The sequence below is a fragment of the Festucalex cinctus genome, chromosome 5, assembly GCF_051991245.1.
Source record: "Festucalex cinctus isolate MCC-2025b chromosome 5, RoL_Fcin_1.0, whole genome shotgun sequence".
NCBI lineage: Eukaryota > Metazoa > Chordata > Actinopteri > Syngnathiformes > Syngnathidae > Festucalex > Festucalex cinctus.
Window position 1 is genome coordinate 4,187,274 of NC_135415.1, and position 23,588 is coordinate 4,210,861.

At 40.0% G+C, this 23,588-nt stretch overlaps 3 protein-coding genes across 10 annotated transcripts in view; 1 reads left to right on the forward strand and 2 right to left on the reverse strand.

Annotated features, from left to right (window-relative positions):
• The window catches only part of gtf2h2 (general transcription factor IIH, polypeptide 2), a 98,123-nt gene that overhangs the window by 69,808 nt on the left and 4,727 nt on the right, over positions 1-23,588 (reverse strand). For 3 of the 7 annotated variants that reach the window (XM_077520619.1, XM_077520621.1, XM_077520620.1), the window contains 2 exons: positions 362-434; positions 212-289 (listed from right to left, as the gene is read on the reverse strand). In XM_077520619.1, coding sequence (XP_077376745.1) covers positions 212-289; positions 362-417 — 134 coding nt within the window. In that variant the 5' untranslated portion in view covers positions 418-434. Of the gene's footprint in view, positions 1-211; positions 290-361; positions 435-7,511; positions 7,745-23,588 lie in introns of those variants that run through there. The other 4 variants (XM_077520616.1, XM_077520622.1, XM_077520618.1 and 1 more) reach the window with 3 other exon arrangements.
• LOC144019105 (uncharacterized) lies at positions 1,144-5,981 on the reverse strand. The gene is made up of 6 exons (XM_077521925.1): positions 5,068-5,981; positions 4,882-4,928; positions 4,738-4,788; positions 4,626-4,659; positions 4,370-4,516; positions 1,144-1,202 (listed from the first exon to the last, which is right to left on the reverse strand). The coding sequence occupies exons 1-6, from the start codon at positions 5,192-5,194 to the stop codon at positions 1,144-1,146; spliced, it is 465 nt and encodes a 154-aa protein (XP_077378051.1). The 5' UTR covers positions 5,195-5,981.
• The window catches only part of oclnb (occludin b), a 28,123-nt gene continuing 25,333 nt past the window's right edge, over positions 20,799-23,588 (forward strand). Inside the window, exons 1-2 of one of the 2 annotated variants that reach the window (XM_077520614.1) lie at positions 20,799-20,954; positions 21,021-21,086. The gene's annotated coding sequence lies outside the window, so the exon portion shown is untranslated. The remainder of the gene's footprint in view (positions 20,955-21,020; positions 21,087-23,588) is intronic. The other variant, XM_077520615.1, reaches the window with a different exon arrangement.

Here is a 23,588-nt window from a genome sequence, read left to right on the forward strand (position 1 = left end):
CGAATCGCAACTTGTGTATCGAGATACATATCGAATCGGCCTCATGTCAGAGATTCCCACCCCTAGTACTCGCGCCGTGCAACTGGATTAATTTTTCAGCAGCACAGGCTGTACAGTTGGCCGCATTTGCAGGTGAAATGGTCGCAGTGTCAAGCCCTGAATTTGCATTTGGCGTAAAGATTTGATGGGTGATTAGCATTCAAAAATGTACCTGTCTCTTTTGGACTGGAAAAGGATCTCCTCAACTGTGGCTTTGAGTGATCCCGATTCATCCTCCTTCAAAATTTCCCTGTTAAAAAAATTACACAAAAACATCAATAAACAAACCTATTTAAAAACGGTCTTTCGGTGTAAGTCTTACCATGTCCTCTCATAACCTCCTTCCCAGCGTTTAGTTCTCTCTGGTTCTTCATCCATTGCGACTGATACTCCCGCTTAAAAAGAAAAAATGCCAAATTGATTTTATGAAAATAAATATCCGCATTCTTTTCAAGGACACATTTTTTGCATCAGTCGTTACATTTCCAGTGTTTTAGAGACTGTTAGCCATCACCATTTCTTATTTGATATGCAATTCATTAAATTAAGTCATGTAAAAAATCTAAAAATTATATATATATATATATATATATATATATACATATATATATATATATATATATATATATATATATATATATATATATATATATTAGGGCTGTCAAAGTTAAAGTGTTAATAGATGAATTAATCACAGAAAAATGTCGCATTAATCACGTATTAACACATATTAATCGCATTTTTTTTTGGCCGCACTTGAGCCTTAAACGTAACCGCGGATGGTTACATTGAAGGCTGCGCAGGTCAGTGATTATTTCAATGCACGGCATTTCTTATGCCTGTTGTTCCAAAATGAGCGGGGTGACTCCAGTTGTTGTGCTCGGTGGTAAATTTTGCTCTTAACTCTTTGACAGTGGATGTTGAATGAATGATGAAAGTTGTGTCATACAATTCGCGTGGACTGCCTACTGGACAAGGGGCTGCTGACAAAGCACGGCGTATTGTTATTGACGCACTCTTTGAGAGTTTTGATATTCTATGTATACAAGAGACTATGCTATCTGTACAAGATCTGGACAAACTCAACACTGTGCACAGTGACTTCTATGGGGCAGGGGAGTCCACAACTGATTTGGGTTTGGGTATTGTGCGTGGCAGAATACCTGGTGGGAGAGCCATTTTTTGGCATAAGAAACTAGACCCATTAATATCTGTAATTCGGCTTGAGGTTGACTGGGCCATTGCAGTTAAAGTTACACATGATAGGAATACTTTTATTGTCTTAAATGTTTATACACCTTATGAATCTTACCAGAATGAAAGTGAATATCTTAATAGGCTCGCTTTTATTAGTTCTTTTATAAAAGATAGTGAATACACGAGTATCTTTGTAATGGGTGATATGAATGCTGATATATCAGATGTTCACTCCTTGTTTGGGCGACATTTGAAGGAGTTTTGTGGAAATGATAAGCTTATGCTCTCAAGTGAGAAAATCTTACCAGCTGATAGCTATACATATATTAGTGAAGCTTGGCATACAACATCTTGGCTGGATCACTGTATATGCACAGCTGATGCACACAACTGCTTGGTGGCAGCTGAGATCTTATATAGTTTATCTATTGCAGATCATATTCCAGTTTCTATGACACTTGATCTAGAATGTTTACCTGCATTGCCTGTTTGCAATAATGGTACATGTAGAAAGCTAGACTGGGGAAAACAATTAGATTTTGATCTCTGGCAGTATAATTGTCGAACTGATATAACTCTTTGTGATGTTGACATCCCATGTGAAGCTATCCTATGTGATGATATAAATTGTAAGAAACAGGAACATTTCATGGCTGTGCTCAACATGTATGAAACAATAGTGACAGGCCTCCTTAATGATAGTAATCCCCTTATTATTGAGAAGAAGAAGCATAGAATCATGCCTGGTTGGAGTGTGCATGTGTCTGATCTATATTCAGAGGTTAAAGATGCCACTCAAAAATGGGTATTGGCTGGTAAAATAAGATACGGACCAGAATTTGAGAAGAAGAAAGAAGCAAATGCTGAGTTTAAGTATGCGTTGCGCTTTATTAAGAAGAATGAACAGATGTTGAGAGCAAACTCTATGGCAGGAACCCTTGGGCAGAAAGACAGTATCGCTTTCTGGAAAGAAGTTAAAAGAATTAACAACAGTAAAATACCGCAGTCGGCTAATATTGATGGGATTACTGGAGATAAAAATATTGTGGAGTTATGGCGAAAGTATTATAGTAAGCTTTTTAACTGTGTTCAGAGTGCTGATTTTAATATATGTATGGCTGATGACAATAATGGCATGGTGATTAAGCCAGGTGAAGTGTGCAATGCTATTGGAAAACTGGCATTGAATAAGTCATGTGGTTCTGATCAAATAACAGTCGAGCACCTGAAGTATGCTAGTAAAAGAATATCGGTGTTGCTCTCTATGTGTTTTTCTGGCTTCCTATCACATGGAATATTGCCTGACTCTATGCTGTCCGTAATCCTGGTGCCAGTAATTAAAGATAAAACACGTAAAGTATCAAGTTCAGATAATTATAGACCAATAGCTCTTGCAAGTGTATTATCTAAAGTCTTAGAGCGAATTTTATTAGACAGACTTCAGGGATACATAATGAGTTGTGACAATCAATTTGGTTTTAAAAATGGACATAGCCCAGACTTGTGTGTTTACACATTAAAAGAGGTGGTGTCCAAATATAATAGACATAACTCCACTGTATTTTTGTGCTTTTTAGATGCATCTAAGGCTTTTGATAGCATCAACCATGGCAAACTTTTTATTAAACTGCAAGAGCGAGGGGTTCCTTCATACTTACTACGTATTATGTATTACTGGTATACAAAACAAACTATGCAAGTCAGATGGGGGACAAATGTCTCAACATGTTTTCCAGTTACAAATGGGGTAAGACAGGGGGGGGGTATTGTCACCAATTCTGTTTAATTTGTATGTGGATGAACTGTCAAAGAAATTACATGAATGCAAGACTGGATGTATGGTTGGAGATAGGCTCATTAATCATTTAATGTATGCTGATGACTTGGTAGTAATGACACCTTATAGTGCTGGTTTACAGCAACTACTTAAAGTATGTGCTGAGTATGGGGTGCAATATGACATCCAATATAACCCTATTAAAACTGTGGTAATGATGATTAAATCTAAGGCGGATCAAAAGCTGATATTTCCATCTTTCTATTTGTCCAAACAAGAACTTAAAGTTGTAACAAAGGTAAAATATTTGGGCCATGTGTTGAGGGATGATTGAGGTGATGATGATGATGTACTGAGACAGTGCAGAAAGTTATATGCCCAAGCAAATATGCTTGCGCGCAAATTTAGTTACTGTTCTGATGATGTTAAAATTGAACTCTTTAAAGCCTACTGTACTCCATTATATTCCCCACATCTATGGCGCAACTATAGAAAAGGAATAATGAATAAGATCAAGGTTGCATATAATGATGCTTTAAGAATTCTGTTAAAATACCCTAGGTGGGAGAGTGCAAGTTTATTGTTTGTTGCCTCAAATGTTCCAACATTTCATGCACTGTTAAGGAATTTTATATATAAATTTATGTGTCGAATTAATAGATCCGGTAACGGAATTATAAAATCGATAAATGATCCTTTTTTAAGTGATTCTAGATACACTTCATTGTTCTGGAAATACTGGATACATGAACTGTATGTTGTTTGAACAAAGGACTATTTTTCATGTGTGTTTTTATATAAGTGTGTTTTTTGTATGTTGTTGTATTATTTGTTTGTTCTTAATGGACTTGAGTCTGTCAATAAAGATACTTCTTTGACTGCCAGCCATTTTCGGAAAAGGTAACCCCATAGTGCCAGCTGATTTACAGAATTTTACCGATCTTTCAAGCTCCACAGAAAATGTTGTGTTAGGACTACTGAAATGCGGATACTACCAAATGAAAGATTGAAGTCTCATCTTTCATCTAAAAAAAAAAGTTTGTTTCTACCTTATTTGGATCTTCAGTAATCAACAATAGAAAACAGCTTCGTTTCACCCAAATCCTCTATTTTCTTCCAAAATACGGAGAAATCAAGCTTTTTGTGAAACGATGTTATTTCATGCACTCTAGTGAATTTGGCACTTTTTTTTTTTTTGCATGAGTGATTCTACAAACACCTAAACTTCTATAAAACACTTCCCCAACAATAAAAAATGTTTTTTGATTGCAAAATAACAGTTTATTTACATGCAACAGTAGCAATACGAACAAACAATTTGGAAAACTCTTTGCAAACTATTTACACGTGCGCAACAGCTTTTGGCAGTCTGCTTCTGCATGGACTGATTTGCGTAGAGGTTGGTATGATGAACGATGTGCTGGAGAAGTTCATCCGTGATGAAGAGCTCCAGGATGTCAGCTGGCAGGTGGGAATTCAGCTCTGCTGCAGCATCCCTTGGTCCTGGTTTTGCAGCAAAGGGGAAGATGGTTGGCTGCCAGCCGAATTCATCAACTTCAAGCCAGCCAGAATCTTTGGGATCTGCAATGTGTGTGTGTGTGTGCATGTTTACCTTTTTTTCTTGGATGTATTGGTTGATGCACATTCTGTAAATTATAGAAGACGTTTACCATCAAATATTTTATTAGTGCTGTGGAGAATCTGTTTTTTTTTTTTCTTTTTACCTTTGTTCTGCTCACTGTGAGAAGGGTCACTTTGGGCCCGATGAGGAGGAGCTGAAAGAAACATATACAATTACAATACTATCCGAAAGACTTTCCTTTTATTGTTGCGGTGTATTGAAAAGTTTTTTTTTTGTTTTTTTAAACCTTTCTTTGTCGTAGAACCAGCGGTCGGACGTTGCTGTGAGCATGATCTATAAAATATACATTCACGTTTGTATAGGTAATAGATGTTTTAGTGTATATCAGCACATTTACACACGCTGCTAGCAGATCGCCCGAAAAGTTAGGAAAGTAATCTTACTAGCAATCTCTTAGCATGTTAGCGCTTACCTTCACGTTCTTTGGAAGACTGTCCAAGACTGTCTTGCATCGGACCCATAGTAGTCGTCATCGTCCGATGAAACGTCATCTGTGCAGACGTGCTCGGTTGTGCACCACTTTTCTCCGGTGTTAGCATCACTAGCCGGTGGGGCCTTAGGACGTTATTAGCATCGCTAGCCGGTGGGGCCTTAGGACGTGGTCGAAACGGCCGCGTCACCGCTTCAACTATGACTTAACCCCGTCATCACTGTGCTCTTGAGCACTGGTCGATGCTTTTGAGCTTTGAAAATAAGGATCAAGCGTGAGCTGATTGCCATCTGTAGCCTTTTTGACTCCCTTAGCCAAGTTCGCCATTCTCTCCCCCTCAACACTCTAGCTCCGCCTCTCTTCTTCTACTGTTGTCTCCTACCCGATCTTGTCCAAAAGACTCATCACAGCCATCTAGTGGCCAGGAATACTCATTATAGTAACCCGATCGGCTTGATACTTGGAGCACAGCTGTCCAAGGCTTTCCTCCACCCGTTTCCATAAAAAAAACATAGTAGACGTCAATTGACGTCTATGGCGGCCTATCCTAGGATTATACTGAACGTTTTTAAACGTTTATGGCGGTCAAAGAGTTAAAAAAAAATAAAAAATACCCCGATGGGACTTCAGATAAAACAAAAGTAATTTGTGTTTAATTAATTAATAATTGCTGAATTGCACCCAATTGATGATGCTGTTACGTTTTGAGCATTACGCGCATGCATGCAATTGCGTACATGTATTTATAATCAATGTTTGCAAGACATTCAGAAAATAAAATGCGTTAATGTCAAAATATTACGGTATTTTATATTTATTTTATATTACACAAATACGCAAGTAATTTAGCTGATTAATCGTGATTAATCAAAATTAAAAAGTGTGATTCATCAGATTAAAATTTGTAATCGTTTGACAGCACTAGTATATATATATATATATATATATATATATATATATATATATATATATATATATATATATATATATATATATAAAGACAGACCTTTACAGGTGTATGACATATTTTCAAAGGATTAGGTTATTTTCTGATCTGATGTATTGTTAAAATGCAGTGTAGATCCCTATCATCCCTTTTTGGTAGTCCAGATTTGATTCTCACGGTATTTATGAGTTTACAAACTCCGGAGAATATGTAATATCCATCTGGCTATTGCCAGGTTAATGTTAATGTATATCATCCATGTTTGGCTTTCATTTGGAGCAAATTCTCAGATTCAACTGACCACAGCAATGCATTTTATTTTAAGAATTTCCTACTGCCAGCTAGCTATTTCTCAGTGAGGAACACAGAATAAGGAATGCAAGCAGAAGCGTCATCACAATAAGCAGCAGAAGTGTGCCACCGGCAGCTTCACCCACCACCAAATAAAATGAAAAAAGTGGGGATTCGATCTCGTGACCTTGTGATATGGAGCGACGGCAGTAACCACTCTCATGCATGAGACAAGACGCTTTCGCAGAATAAACCCTTCTAGTGTAGCGTCACGTTTACGTGCGCCCCTTGTGGTGGAGGGCAGGGCGTCAATGTGAGTGAATTAGAAAATCAGTGTGACCTAGAAAATAGGTCAAACAGTTGATAAATCAGTAACCAATACTATGGTGAACTTGTGCATGGCCGATGGATGCTCTAATGGCTCAAAGAGAGATGAGACAATTTTTTCGGCTGCCGGCAGTGATCCTAAACCAGGCGGAAGACAGTGAGGAGTGAAAGACGAACACAACGGGGAAACTACGACGCAACTGCTTTGCACCCATAAAAAGTACCAGGATATGCTCAGATCATTTTTTTTTATACGAGTTTTTTCCCCCCTTTCTTTTTCATGTACAGTTGGTCATAACATTAACCTCTGATTGTAAATTCAAGGCAGACATGATGAATATCAGCCATATTATCTTTAATGAACCAATCATTCATACTTTTTTGCACAAGTATTCAAGTAATTTTGAACAAAAAGTTAAGGACTTAACACGAATATCACAATTAACACTTTAACACGTATGGTCTGTTTGTTTAGCAGTTTCAACCAAAAACAACATACCATACCATAGTTTGCAAGGACATTAGGAAGGGTTAAGACGAAGCAAGCCTTGCTGGTATTTAATAACTTGAAGAAATTATTGTCTGATTAGACCTTTTTGAGTTTTTTTTTCCTTCTTTCTTTTTTGTTATTGTCTGGTTCGACAGCACGGTTCTGTTCTGTGTGCTCAGTTTGATTTGGATATCTGTTGATTTTGGAATTAATAAAAGCAAAAAAAATAAAATAAAAATGTGCTGTTGTTCGGTTTTAAATGTTTTTAACCATTATCGAGCGAAGTAAAGAGTAAGTCCACGTCTTTTGCCCATATGTTATGATCGTTTCTGGTGAGGAAGAGGGGAAAAAACAATGAAACAATGAACGTACCTACAATCCAACAACGCACAAGGACCACCAAGACCAAGTGTGTAAACAACTACCTCTCGTGCACTCCTCGAGTGTGCGGCTGTGCGCTTTCAATTCAACAACTGGCGTTTCACCTCTTTTTTTTAATCCGTGCGAAACTTGAACTACGAAAGAAGATTCCGCTACGTTCCGAAGACGCCTACCGGAAAAGACGTCATCACTGTGACGCTCAGGCTGTCCGCTTCCGGTCCTTATATCAAGCGGCAAGTGGGCTCCAGGTGGAGGAGTGGAACCGTCACTTGGCTTTGGTGTTGGTTGGCGTGGATTCGATCCTCTGCCTGGGAGAGGCCCATGTGTGGCTAATAAGAAGTAGGCCACGCGTGTGAGTCGGTTTAAAACAAAAAACAAAAAAACAAGCGGCAAGTTTGGAAGGACTTCTCTCGATTTATTACTTCACAGTTTCATAAGGATTTTAGTCTAAAATGGGAGAATATTTTATTTTAGGAAACAAACAAAGGATGCATATTTTATAATAAACTTGTTAATTATCTTAGCTAAATTCTATCTCCACAAATGCAAATATAGCAGCCAAAAACCTAATTTTGAACACTTCCATAATGACATTTTTTCTTATATAAAATTGATTAGTAGCTCACTGAACAAAAAGGCTTTGAAAACAATTAGTATTTGTACTACCTATAAAGTTTTTGGATGTATGGGATTTTTGTATGTACCCCCTGGCATGTTACTGTTTAACATTGTATACAACGTTCTTTTGTATACTTGTGCTGTTAAGTTTGATTATTATTAATAAAACAATTTTTTTTTAAATCAAGCGGCAAGCATAAGGATTTTAGTTTAAAATGGGAGAATGTTTTATTTTTATTATAGAAAGCAAACAAAGGATGCATATTTTATAATACATTTGTTAATCATCTTAGCTAAATTCTATCGCCACAAATTCAAATACAGCAACCAAAAACCTAATTTTAAACACTTCTATAATGATACTTTATCTTTTCCTCTCGTGGGCCTCCTCTATGCAATCTTCCCATGGCACTGTGAGTTCCATGAGAATTACTTGTTTGACTATTTTGATGTTACCGAGTAAGAAGGTGAATTTGCTAATCGCCTTCACTTTCTTCAACACAAGGGACCTTGACTCGACTGGTTTGAAACTCATCCGAGCCCAGGAGATCACCTCTTCGAGGCCTTTCAGGATCCACGGTAGTCAAGTGGTCAGTACGTCCACTTCCCAGTTCTGAGTTCTCCGGTCCCCCGCCTACTGCCCAGAGACAGCTGAGATAGGCGCCAGCAGCCCCCGCGACCCTTGTGATGAATAAGCGGTCAAGAAAATGGATGGATGGATATATATATATATATATATATATATATATATATATATATATATATATATATATATATATATATATATATATATATCCTGCAGGTTTTGGATGTTTCCCTGCTCCAACACACCTGTTCCAATGAACATGATCGTTACCAGGCTTATGAAGAGCATAAGAGAAAAAAATAGATCTAGTCCTTGCAGTGACGAGAAATCTCGTGGCATTCTAATACCGCGAGATCGTGATCTCGTCTCATCCTGACACGTAACAGACTATAAGATACTTATCTTATCTCTAAATCCTTACTATGGAGAGGTTGGTAGCTAGTTTTAATCCTTACTATGGAGGGGTTGGTAGCTAGTTTTGCTCTTTTTTTTTTTTAAACACAAAAAAATCATAATAAAAATACACAAACTCTCGCTGGTGGATAACATTTGTGTTGCAAACACACAAAAAAAGAAAATAATAAAACATAAAAGAATACAGCATGGCATTTTTACAATTCTGTAAGCCAACTATGTACATTTTCACATGTCAAAACATGAATACTTTGAGACCTCTTCACAAACCATCTGATAGTCAGTATTCAAGTCCTTCAAGAAGCATTACAACTTCAAACAAAACAATGGATGGCTTTCTATTTTGCCATTTACATTTGTGAATATGTATTTACCATAATTATTATAATATTGCAAAGTATCCTTCCTTCGATTAAGACTTTAGCCAAACGATAAAGAATTTGGTCCAAATTTAATTTTCGTAGTTTATCCAATTTAAATTGCATCCATAATGTTACATTATTCCAAAATTCCTTTATGCTTCAAGAGAAAAATAAATGATCAATTTTTTCCTCCACTCGATCGCAAAAACTGCATGCCTCCACTTCAAACCCAAACTGCTTTTTCAACATAGCTGCAACTGGATAATCACCATGTAAAGTGCATTTTCTTTTATTTTAGGAGAAATTGGCCAATTCAAAAAGTTCACATCATCCTTCGGAAGTTTACTTTCCCTGTTGTGAATTTTAACACTTCCATCAAAATTTTTAAATCTATTCATTTTGAAATGTTTATTGACACATTTGTTATTACACTTCTTATCTTAAAGGGAAATGTGCTTTAATTGAATGTTTGGCAGCACGATTTGTCTTTTAGAGTAAAGTATGTAATTTTTTTTATCATGTTTGTTAAGGCCAGAGGAACCGCTTTACAAACTTTATTATATTCTCTTATAAAGCTTCTGATGTTAAATTTTCTCTCCAACCCTTCCAAACATAAAAATTGATCATCTTCATCTAATATGTCAATTACAAAGGAAATATTTTTCTCGTACCATTCTTGAATGAATGAATGAATGAATGAATGAATGAACAGCCTTCCTATTGGATGTAATTATCCTGGCATGTGGTGAAAAATGATGGGTAAATAAATACCATCCATCCATTTTCTTGACCGCTTATTTCTCACAAGGGTCGCGGGAGGTGCTGGCGCCTATCTCAGCTGGCTCTGGGCAGTAGGCGGGGGACACCCTGGACTGGTTGCCAGACAATCGCAGATTGGCAGATTAGATATTTCAAAATCACATTTTAAAAGAAATTCAAAAACCCCTACTTTGTCAAAAATACTCTTTGGAATGTGAAACCACAAAGAATCTGGTTTGTCTGGAAATGCTTTAATCCAGTTAATTATAAAAACTCCAATCATAGATTCAAAATTAATAGTTTTTAACTGCCTTTATCATACTCTTTTACAAGTTGTGATTTTTTAATATTGTGGGTTTTATTGCGGCAAATGAATTGATATGTTATTGTATTAGTCTTTTTGATATTGTGTGGAGTGACATAAAGTGAATAACATGGGTGTACTAATTTTGATATACCTTCTGATTTTAATAATAAATTCCTACCCAAAATGGTCAGATCCCTAGTTAACCAGTGATTTAAATTCTTTTTCAAATTTTCATCACTCCTGTGCTCAATTATTGATCCAGTGAATCTGTAAAATTATATCATCAATACTACTGAGTGACAAGTTCCCTGTGAGTAAAACAATGTCTCCCCATTGTTGCTTCCAAAATTTAGTCAAATTCATCAAAGGTTAGAAAATAAAACATGGGGAAAATATCAAAGAAACCGTATACCTAGTTTGTTTGTGAAAGAAAGTTATTTTGCGTGCAAAATGATAGGCATGATCATGCACTACACACTTGAGTTGAGCCCTGTAGGCGAGGGTAACAACATGGTGTCCGTGTTTTCAGTTGGCTAGACTCTCTTTATACGGCTCTGTTATTGATTTGATTTGATTTATTTGTTCATTTTTCCTTTCGGACAGCATTGTGACAATCAGACATTTCCTCACACAATTATAACATATAATAACCGAAAAGAAAAAGGGCTGGCAGGAAGAAGCATAAAGCTTATAAATTCCCGCCCCCATACTATACTAGGATGCATAAAATCAACCAGTAGTAGTTAGAAATCAGCAGAGATGATAAAATTTCACTAGTTCATCAAGTCCATGAAGTTAGTTATCCAGTTGATTACATTCGGAGACAATTGATTCAGGCAAATGGATTATTGAGAGTTCAATCAGTTCATCTTCACCAGTGATTTGATCGCATGTAGTTCATGACAGAAGATTCGTTCCAATAGTTTGTTGATCACTTGATTGATTAATACCGTGTGGATTATCACAGTCCAGCAGCTTTAGATAACTGGGCATAGTGAAAACCATGTGTCCGACACCTCCTTCACTCTGTCACGCCGCCATCGGCGTGACGGCCCATGCTTTTATTTTTATAGTCATGTTTCCTGTTTTATTTTGAAAGTTCTAACTCTCCTCTCACCCCAGATCACTTGCTCTTCCTGCAGCTTGCTAATTACCGGTCCCCGCCCATGATTACCACCACCTGCCACCAATCAAGCCACAATAAAAGCCACCTGCATTCTCCCCTCCGTGGCCGAAGTGTCACACACATCTCAGTGCATGGAAGCGTCCCACAGTCCTCGAGTCCTTGTTCCCGTTCCCGTTCCCGTTCCCGTTCCCGTTCCCGTTCCCGTTCCCGTTCCCGTTGCCTTGTTGTCTTGCCTTGTTTTTGTGCCTTGTCCTCCCCAGCGGAGCGCTTTTAGTTACCCCTTTTGCCTTGAGCCTTTTTCCTCCCTAGCGGAGCGCCTTTTGTTGTCCCCTATACCTTTTGCCTGTTTTTTCCTCCCCAGTGGAGCGTTTTTAGTTCTCCACTTTTTGATTCCCCTTTCTCCTCTCAGTGTGAGAGGAGACAGCTGCTGACCGGCAATAAACCTGTTGCCTTTGTGGCCTACCTTTATCCTGCGTCTGAGTCCTACCTTACCTCGTCGTGACAGTACACTTCGGCCAGCATGGACCCAGCAGGAAAGGTCGAGGCTAGGCTACAGAGCCTGGAGGTCCGGCTTGCCAACCGGGAAAAGGTTCAGCAAGCCGTGATTTCGCAGCTGGAGGAGCTGTCAAGCCAGGTCCATGAACTGGTGAGCCACATGCAGCCTCTCGCCCCTGAACCTCGTTTGCTGCGGCCTCTCGCCCCTGAACCTCGTCTGCTGTGGCCTCTCGCCCCTGAACCTCGCCTGCTGCAGCCTCTCGCCCCTGGACCTCGCCTGCTGCAGCCTCTCGCCCCTGAACCTCGTCTGCTGCGGCCTCTCGTTCCCGAGCCTTGTCTGCTGCAGCCTCAAGCCCCTGAACCTCGCCTGCTGAAGCCTTTCGCCCCTGAACCTCGCCTGCTGCAGCCTCTCGCCCCTGAACCTCGCCTGCTGCAGCCTCTCGCCCTTGAACCTCGCCTGCTGCAGCCTTTCGCCCTTGAACCTCGCCTGCTGCAGCCTTTCGCCCCTGAACCTCGCCTGCTGCAGCCTCTCGCCCCTGAACCTCGCCTGCTGCAACCTCTCGCCCCTGAGCCTCGCCAGGCGCCGCCCAAAGACCCTGAGCCTCGCCAGGCGCCGCCCAAAGACCCTGAGCCTCGCCAGGCGCCGCCCAAAGACCCTGAGCCTCGCCAGGCGCCGCCCAAAGACCCTGAGCCTCGCCAGGCGCCGCCCAAAGTCCGGGAGCCTCGCCGGCGCCGCCCAAAGTCCGGGAGCCTCGCCGGCGCCGCCCAAAGTCCGGGAGCCTCGCCGGGCGCCGCCCAAGGTCCGGGAGTCTCGCCGGGCGCCGCCCAAGGTCCGGGAGCCTCGCCGGGCGCCGCCCAAGGTCCGGGAGCCTCGCCGGGCGCCGCCCAAGGTCCGGGAGCCTCGCCGGGCGCCGCCCAAGGTCCGGGAGCCTCGCCGGGCGCCGCCCAAGGTCCGGGAGCCTCGCCGGGCGCCGCCCAAAGTCCGGGAGCCTCGCCGGGCGCCAGCCAAAGTCCGGGAGCCTCGCAGGGCGCCGCCCAAAGTCCGGGAGCCTCGCCGGGCGCCGCCCAAAGTCCGGGAGCCTCGCCGGGCGCCGCCCAAAGTCCGGGAGCCTCGCCGGGCGCCGCCCAAAGTCCGGGAGCCTCGCCGGGCGCCGCCCAAAGTCCGGGAGCCTCGCCGGGCGCCGCCCAAAGTCCGGGAGCCTCGCCGGGCGCCGCCCAAAGTCCGGGAGCCTCCCCGGGCGCCGCCCAAATTCCGGGAGCCTCGCCGGGCGCCGCCCAAAGTCCGGGAGCCTCCCCGGGCGCCGCCCAAAGTCCGGGAGCCTCGCCGGGCGCCGCCCAAAGTCCGGGAGCCTCGCCGGGCGCCGCCCAAAGTCCGGGAGCCTCGCCGGGCGCCGCCCAAAGTCCGGGAGCCTCCCCAGGCGCCGCCCAAAGTCCCGGAACCTCGCCAGGCGCCGCCCAAAGTCCCGGCGGCGCAAGTCCTGCGGCTGCCTTCACCTCTCGTCGGGCGTCGAGGACGCCCACCTGACTGGCCCCGCTGGGACTCTCTCGTCGGGCGTCATGGACGCCCTCCTGAACTGCCTTTGGTCTGGGACGGAGGGGTGGGCCGTGTTCCCACCTCCGTGCCCCCTTCCGCCCGCCCTTGTTTTTGGACTCTTTGTGTCGGATGGCCGTCAGGAGCTGGCCATTGAGGGGGGGGTACTGTCACGCCGCCACCGGCGTGACGGCCCATGCTTTTATTTTTATAGTCATGTTTCCTGTTTTATTTTGAAAGTTCTAACTCTCCTCTCACCCCAGGTCACTTGCTCTTCCTGCAGCTTGCTAATTACCGGTCCCCGCCCATGATTACCACCACCTGCCACCAATCAAGCCACAATAAAAGCCACCTGCATTCTCCCCTCCGTGGCCGAAGTGTCACACACATCTCAGTGCATGGAAGCGTCCCACAGTCCCACAGTCCTCGAGTCCTTGTTCCCGTTGCCTTGTTGTCTTGCCTTGTTTTTGTGCCTTGTCCTCCCCAGCGGAGCGCTTTTAGTTACCCCTTTTGCCTTGAGCCTTTTTCCTCCCTAGCGGAGCGCCTTTTGTTGTCCCCTATACCTTTTGCCTGTTTTTTCCTCCCCAGTGGAGCGTTTTTAGTTCTCCACTTTTTGATTCCCCTTTCTCCTCTCAGTGTGAGAGGAGACAGCTGCTGACCGGCAATAAACCTGTTGCCTTTGTGGCCTACCTTTATCCTGCGTCTGGGTCCTACCTTACCTCGTCGTGACACACTCAGATCCGTCTTCATCACGATTTTGGTTCATCGTAATCTCCAGTCCGACTTTTTTCTCCAGTCCAAGCAACCTTGTGGCCATGTCTCTCCTCACTCTGTTCATGGCAAGGTTGAGTGCTGCAAGGTCGTTTTTCACCAGAGAAGTGTCATCACAGGCCTTAGTTCGGCCGGCTTGCACGCCAGTGATGGCTCTCAGGGTGGCCGCAGCCATTTCCTCTGCATTCTTCTGGCGATCAGACATTTTTCGTAGCGTACGAAACAGCCAGTGGAATCCAATCCCAAGCAGCATCAGCATAACCACCAGCACAGCGAGCAGGTACAAATCTTCCACGTCCTCCAAATCCAGACTGGTCAGACACAATGGTCTCCACTTAGCCCAGGAATCTTCAGCATATCCAGACATGTGAGTTCCACTTGGACATGAACGCTGAGTAGAGACCAGCTAATTAGATCCATACTGGTTTGTCGAAAGTTTTTGGAGCAGAGTGTCCTTTTCTCAGCACTCAGCACAGATGCTGTTTTCAAATGATTCAAGATTAAATGTCCTTGCACTTCAACAACATAGTCAGACGTGTTTACATTTCTGTGTTGAAGCTCCCTCCTTGTTGATAACACAAAAGTTATTGCTCTCCACATACAAGTTAAACAAAAGACAGGTTAAACATTTTCCTCACTATAACTAGTTAATACAAATTCTTTATATTTTTTCTTAAATCCAGCTAGTGTCTGTGTTCCAGTTAGTCCCCAATCTAGTGAATTCCACAATTTTACACCAGTACAGGAGATCGAAAATGACTTCAGTGTAGTTCTAACACATCTCTGTACAAACACAAGTTTCTCTCTCAAATCATAGTTCGATTCCTTGGCCTGGAAGCATATTTGCAAGTTGTAAGGGAGACAGTGTCTAGCTGCCTTATACATTATCTGAATAGTTCTGTAGTTTATTAAATCATATAATTTCAATAGTTTAGCTTCAATAAACAATTTGTGTGTGTGTGTGCATTATATGGAGCACTATGGATAATTCTTACTGCTCTTTTCTGTAAAACCATCAACGGCTGCAATCGACTTTTGTAAGTGTTTCCCCAAAATTTCAACACAATAAGTCAAATGAGGCAGGATCAATGCATTATAGATTATTTGGAGTGCCTTTTGACTCAATATTTTTTGGGTTCTGTAGAGGATGGATATACTTCTTGCCAGTTTTTTTTTTAACTGTGTTATCTGAGGAATCCATGTAAGCATCTCGTCAATAATTATTCCCAACACATTGTGTTGGCTTACCCGTTCAATATTTACATTAAAAATTTGTATGCTGATATTTTCTTTAGTTCCTTTTTTACCAAATAACATAAACTTAGTCTTGTTAAGATTAATAGACAATTTATTGGCATTAAGCCATTGTTGTTATATAATTCCTCATTTATTATTTGCACTAGCTTCTGTATATCCTCACCTGTACAGAAAATGTTTGTATCATCAGCGAAGAGTACCATCTTTAACACAGTAGAGACTTTACATATATCATTTATATACAGTATAAACAATTTAGGGCCCAAAACCGAGCCCTGAGGTACACCACATAAAACTTCCATTTTATTAGAAGTACTCCCTCCAAATGTCACATACTGATATCTTTTGGTTAGATAGCTTCGCAACCAATCTAATACAGTGGGGATTAGGGGAATCCCCATTCTCTCTAATTTATTAAATCATATTTTGTGATTTACAGTGTCAAACGCTTTTTTTAGATCAAGAAATATTCCAATAGTATATAATTTTCGGTCAATAGCATCTGTAATTATTTCCATGGATTCAGTCAGGGCTTGGGCCGTAGAATGTTCTTTTCTAAAACCATATTGACTATCATCTAACAATTTATGTTTGGTTATAAATTTATCAAGTCTATTATTGAAGAGTTTTTCTAATATTTTTGACAACTGTGGCAGAATTGAGATAGGTCTATAGTTACCATAATCATGAACATCACCAGTTTTGTATATAGGAATGATTTTTGCTATTTTCATTTCATCTGGGAATATCCCAGTCTGAAATGATAAATTACATATATGTTAGTGGATATAGAATTTCATTTATTATACTCTTAATTAACTTCATATCAAAACCGTTTGTGTCACAGGAGTTTTTTGCTGTGAATTTGGCAACCAAGTGTCTTATCTCGGTGTCCATGACTGGCTCCAAAAACATGGAGTGTAGGTTTCCTGTATAACTGTTCTCATAGTGAGAGGAGGATTCTGGAATTTTCTTGGCGAGATCAGCTCCTACAGTTACGAAAAACTCATTAAAATTATTTGCAATAATTTCTGTATTCACTACTTTTTTATTATTGACATTAAAATATTCAGGATAAGATAGTTTATCCTTTTTATTCTTTCTTATAACTTCATTCATAATATCCCATAATTTACAAGTAAAGTTTTTGTTTTCATCTAATAATTTAGTATAATACTGTTTTTTACAGACCCTTAAAATAGAATTTACCTTATTTCTATATCTTTTATATCTGTCCTCTGCCTGTTTAGTTCTTTGGTTAATGAATATCTTGTATAAGTTATTATTTTTTCTGCAAGCATTTATTAAAGACTTACTCATCCATGGTTTAGATTGTAAATGTTGTTTCAAATAAACCTTCTTTACTGGACAGTGTTTATCATACAATTGTTGAAGTTTGTTTATAAAGTAGCCATAAGCCATATTCACATTTATTGCATCATAAACACAACTCCAGTTTTGGGTCAACAGTTCATTTCTTAATGCAATAATATTCTTCTGTCCTAAATCTTTTATATATAGCTTGTACTTATCTAGTACCATTTTGATACCATGAATAATTAGCAAATATTGGAAGATAATCCGTTATATCATTAATAAGTATACCACTATTGATTTCATTTAACAAAATATTTGTCTGCGATTGGTTGGCAACCAGTCCAGGGTGTCCCCCGCCTACTGCCCAGAGCCAGCTGAGATAGGCGCCAGCAGCCCCCGCGACCCTTGTGAGGAATAAGCGGTCAAGAAAATGGATGGATGGATGGAAAATATTTGTATAGATATTATCTATTAGAGTAGCACTATGGGTCATAATTCTTGTAGGACATGTAATTAATGGATGCAGACCTAGTGAATACATTGTATCAGTGAAGTCTTCAATATGTATGTTTTTGTTGGGGTTTAACAGATCTATATTCATGTCACCACAAAAGAATATTTGTTTGTTGTGGATTGTTGACAAAAGTTTTTGTATACATTCGGTAAACATTTCCACCTTAGAGTCCGGTGTGCGATAGATACAGCTTACAATTATATTTTTACCTTTTATCACATTAATTTCAATCGTAATACATTCCATGAGATTGTCAACCTGTATCGACATATTATGCAGAATATCAAACTTAATGTTGCTATCCACAAACAAGGCCACCCCTCCACCTCCTTTACCAATTCGATTTGTACATACCATATTATATCCAGGTAAATCAATATCCAAGTCCTTGTTTTCTTTAATCCATGTTTCTGAGATTGCAATAATATTTATTGACGTTGCATTACTGCCCTCTACAGTCCATTAATGGGATTATATAAGTGTTAAGAATTAATTAAATACTTGGGGATTATTATTGCTAAGGAAAATACTGTAATGGAAAGAAGACATTTTGGAAACAAAAGTGTAAGTCTTTGCAGAGAGAAAGATTACTTTTTTTTTTTTTTTTTTAAGGATGCTCTTGTCCATAATTGATAGTTATTCAATTTATTTATTTATTTAGTCGGGACATTTCATTTTAATGAACATTTCTGTATGAAGTATGTTCGATCTGTTTATTGATGAAATTACTTATAAAACGATCAGAAATATTTTAATGCAGAATTTTTTTCCGGGCCAAGTTAAAAAGAGCTTCATTTGGAGAAAACTTGAAGTAGGTGAGATTAAACAAATTAGGACTCGATATCTCTCATTCCTAATTCCCACAAGAGCAAAGAAGTACATTTTTAAAATTTGAATTGGATTTACTCATCCATCCATCCATTTTCTTATCAAACAACCACTCACACAACTCAGAGCACCCAATTAACCTGCCAAAGAATGTATTTGGAATGTGGGAAGAGACTGGAGTACCCACAGAAGACCCACGCAGGCACGGGGAATACATGCAAACCCCACCCAGGATGGCCGAAGCCTGGACTCGATCTCGCGTCCCCAGCACTCGGAGACGGACGTGCTAACCACTCATACACTGTGCCGCCCTGATTTACTCAAGTTAATGAACTTTTCAGACTTAGGTTGATATTCAAGCGAATTTTTTATTTATTTTTTATTAATTAATTTATTTATTTTTTATTTTTTTTTATTTTTTTATGAAGAGGATATTGATAACCTTGAATATTTATTTTTTCTTTGCGATTCAGTACAGACTTTTTTGTTTGGAGATGCAAATCATTGCAAATGGCTTCGGTCCAAATAGATTGAGTTGCCAACTTTGACGGTGGCCTCAATTAGGTTTGGGGTCTTTGGTGAAAATAAAAATCAATGTTATATACACCTTTTCATCAGACATCCCTCCGCTGGCTTGGCCGCGTCTGAAGAATGAACGACGATTGCATCCCCAATGCAACTCCTGTATGGAGAATTCATGCAGGCCAAGAGAACAGGACGACCTAAACTCTGCTTCAATGTGACCAAGAGAGACATGCTGGCCATTGTGGCCTCCTAACAAACTCTACTTGGAGGACAAGGTAGAAGGCTAAGTGCCCCATCCACCAATACCTATACAGTTCTTTTGATCGAGTTTGTCAATCAAGAATTGAGCTATTTTATACTCATTTTAGAAATTGCTTGAGGGGATGTATTCATCCGAACTAAAGTCTACTGTGTGTGGAGAATGCACAGGAAGAAACATATACTTGGGTAAAGTAGCAGTATTAGAAAGTTCAAGATCATTCCATTCAAAAGGCCGTCAACATATTTTGTATGAAGTTCTTCAGTCAGTCACTACAATTGCAAATCAAGATGGGTAAATGACATTGTCATGGGTTCCAGCATATGTAGTAGCACATGTGAAGGAGAATGTCGATAAATTGGCAAAAGGGGCTTTTGAGAAAAGGGACGTATCAATGTAGTAGTAAATCAGAGATTTGTTGGGAGCAAATTCAATCAAATGTGGCAGGAAAGATGGGGCAGAGAAGGAGAAGGAAGACCTTTGTGTAGGATTAAAAAAAAGATTAAAGAATATTAAAACTAATAGTTACTACTGAGCAGAGAAAAAGGAAACAACGATGATAAGGTTTGGGTGACTGTAAACTGAATAAAATAAAACATAACGGGGGGTAGAGAGAGAGAGAGAGAGAGAGAGAGAGAGAGAGAGAAAGCGAACGCTAAGGAACGAAAAATGAAGGAAAACGGGGGTTAGTTTAGCAGGGGGACTGTGGGGTAGGTGATAAGACTCAAGTTAGGATTTTGATGATAGGACACCCGGGCTTTGTCAAAGGGTTTCGGTGAAGGTGTAGCATGGACCCGTCTGTTCCAAAGTTAGAACAGAAGGGGGCGGTAATGCTACATCAAGCTGACTGCCAACCGACTTAAAAAAAGAAAAAAAGAAAAAAGAAAACGGAAGCCTGCATACAGTTTTGTTAATTCCATGATATATATATTGTTTTCTACTTTTGGACTTTTTTTTTTTTTTTTGATACAAAGGAATAGGCCTACACTAATTATAGACAGTCCAATGAAAACAAAACTAACTTGATGATGAGTACCGTATAGGGCTCTCCAAGAGTTTTTTTTTCTCTCTCTCTCTTATTTATATATCACTCACACAAGCTTACATTATGTAAGCCACATGGTCTCCCAGGCGGAGAAGTGAACGCCGACCGGCAACGAAGGGGAGTGACGGTTATTTATTTTTTTAAATATACCCACTCACACACGTGGCCTACTTCTTGTAGGCCACATACACGGGCCTCTCCCAGGCGGAGGATCGAACCCACGCCCACCGGCACCAAAGGCAAGTGACGGTTCCACTCCTCCACCTGGAGCCCGGAGTGACGGTTAGTTGCAGGCCTGTAGCTTATCAAGCTGACGTCAGTAGGTTTTTTTTTATTTTTTTTTATTTTTTATTTTATTTTTTATTTTTTTTACTGAGCATATTCCCTTTTTTTCTGGTAAAGTTTTTCTTTAAAATGTCAAATCCAGTGATAGTGTTTTCATCATCATCATCATCATCATCATTATCATTATCATTATCATTATTATTATTATTATTATTATTATTATTATTATTATTATTATTATTATATTTAGGCTACTAACACTTTTAATTCCAAGTATCGGGAAATGTTTTTTTTGTGTGTGTGTGTGTGTGTGTACAAAACCTGAAGTAATAACGTCGTTGGTGGAATGCAAAACGCAATGGACAAAACCATTGTTTTTGTTTCACGCCAAGACTGAGAGCAGTGTTGGTGTGTCGACGAGACAGAGACTAACAGGTTAGTCCAGTAACATTAAGGAGGAGCATCACGAGCACACGCCTTGAAACTCTCTTTTTCCTTCAGGTGTACAGCACAGGTATCATCTTTCGCGACGTCACTGTCAACAAAAGGATATATAGAGCGTTTAAGGTGAGTTTTAAAACAATACTTTTCATCATTCTAGATGATACTGCCTACAGAAAGTGTCGAATCAACAAAGCCTGGTGTCTTCACGCTATTTGTGGCTTTGTTGAATCAGCCGTTTGTCGCTTGTTCAAATGTTTGTTAACGCATAATGAAATCTAATTTATGATTTGGCGAACGCATCCCATTTAATATTTATTTGTGATGAGGGTTTGTCGCGGCTGTCATGTGCAGCGGGAGAAGCGGCAGCTGTGTATGTACGAAAATTAATTCCTTACAATTCGGGGCAATTGCAATTATTTAAGTAACTCGCAAAGTTTCAGAATTATTTCTGAGTAATAAATTCTCACAGTTTATAAGAATAAGACATTGCTAGAAACTGATTACTAATTAATTTAATTTCTATACCTCCTGTTCACATAGACTGAAAGATATATTTTGGAATTATTGACCCAAGTCTCTTGGTTGAGTTTTGGTGGGCTTCAAGCATTTTCAGTGATACAGCTGGAATGTGGCAGTATTGGGAATGACTGGGCAAAAACATGGAAGAAAGTACGCTAAAATAAATAAATAAATAAATAAATAAATAAATAAATAATAATAATAATAATAATAATAATAATAATGATCACTTTCTAAGTCCAGGCTGATGTCCATGAATTTTTTGTAAAAAAAAAAAAAAACTCAAAGACTTCTATGGAGGACAAAGGAAATGAACAGGTTTTTATATTTGAGAGGCTGAAATGAGAGGATTTCTTATTTTTATTTATTTTTTGTTACGTTTGGATCAACTTAATGCAAGTGAATATATTAAGTTCAATGAACTCATAATAAATAAAACTTAATATACAGTATTCACTTTGGATTAACTTAATTCAGTTGTGTGATACCAGTTGAAGCATTTTTTTTTAAATTGGTCAACAATTCAATTTGCAATCATAAATTGATTAAAAATAAATAAATAAAATAAAGAAATAAATACATTGATTCAACAATTCTCTTTTTTTTTGAGAGCGTACCACTGTACTGTATGATTTCATGCAAATACAAATACTGTACATGCTCTGATTTCACTAAAACTCAGCTTTGATTTCACCTTCCGACTAAAGTTAGTGGAACAAAATAAAAATGTTAACATAAGTGTATTGGCCAGATTGAGTGGGCAGTTTTGTTTTTGTTTTTTTCTCCAGTATCCTCAAATCATAACGCTATACAGTACTAAATCTCATTAAGACACAAACCTGTGATAATGAATCTGCTCTACCAATAAGCAAACATCAGCGGTTTACGTCACTCACAATATATGGTTTGGTTTCACAATCATTGAACCTATGTTTATTGTTGTGGTTGGAATTTACAGTGCTGTCGAATTGTACTGCATTGTACTGGCAGGGGGCGGCACGGTATTCGAGTGGTTAGCACGTCCGCTTCCCAGTTCTGAGGTCTCCGGTTCGAGTCCAGGCTCGGACCTTCCTGGGTGGAGTTTGCATGTTCTCCCCGTACCCGCGTGGGTCTTCTCCGGGTACTCCGGTCTCCTCCCACATTCCAAAGACATGCATGGCAGGTTAATTGGGCGCTCCGAATTGTCCCTAGGTGTGCGTGTGAGTGTGGATAGTTGTTCGTCTCTGTGTGCCCTGCGATTGGTTGGCAACCAGTCCAGGGTGTCCCCCGCCTACTGCCCATAGCCAGCTGAGATAGGCGCCAGCAGCCCCCGCGACCCTTGTGAGGAATAAGCGGTCAAGAAAATGGATGGATGGATGGATGGTACTGGCAGGTGCTTCTAGTATTTTGGTTGTCTCAGTAAGTGTCTTAGTTACATGAGAGTCAAAATATTATATCTGTGAATTCATGGATATTCATTCATTAGAAATTTATAACGTGATTTTTTTTTAAGGATGACAAAAGGGACATTTAGCGCATAGCTCCAAGGACGTGGGGACGCTCGTTAACTAGTTTGCTAGATGTTGCATGATTAACGTCACATGACCAAACGCAGAAAACAGGTAAGCCATGACGTTAACAATGCAAGCTCAAGGGCACTGCGGCATCAGTTGACAGCAGAGGCCCGTATAGGACAAAATGGCAGTGGGTGATGGCTGGAGAGTGATGATTGGATGGATCAATCTGCTTTGTCTAATTGTCCTATTCCGCAAACGCAGTATGGATTAGAATACCATGTTTGGACTTGTAGGGGCACAAAACATTATATTGTAGTGCTGTCAAAGTAAAAGCATTCACTCATTGATTAATCACAAAAATATATCGCATTAATCATGATTTAATGTAGATTGATTGCTCTATTCATTTTTACCACAGATGATCGTATAGCTTGACAGTGAATGGTTACTTTAAAGGTAGGTTGTATTTGAGCAATAAACATAACTAGTACATGCATTAAAGTAAAGCATTTAATAAATGTTTGTGTTTGACATTCTGAATATTTGTTAAGGGTTTTTTTCCATCTAAAATTATGCAAGTAATTCACTAATTAGAAGAAGAGAATGGGAC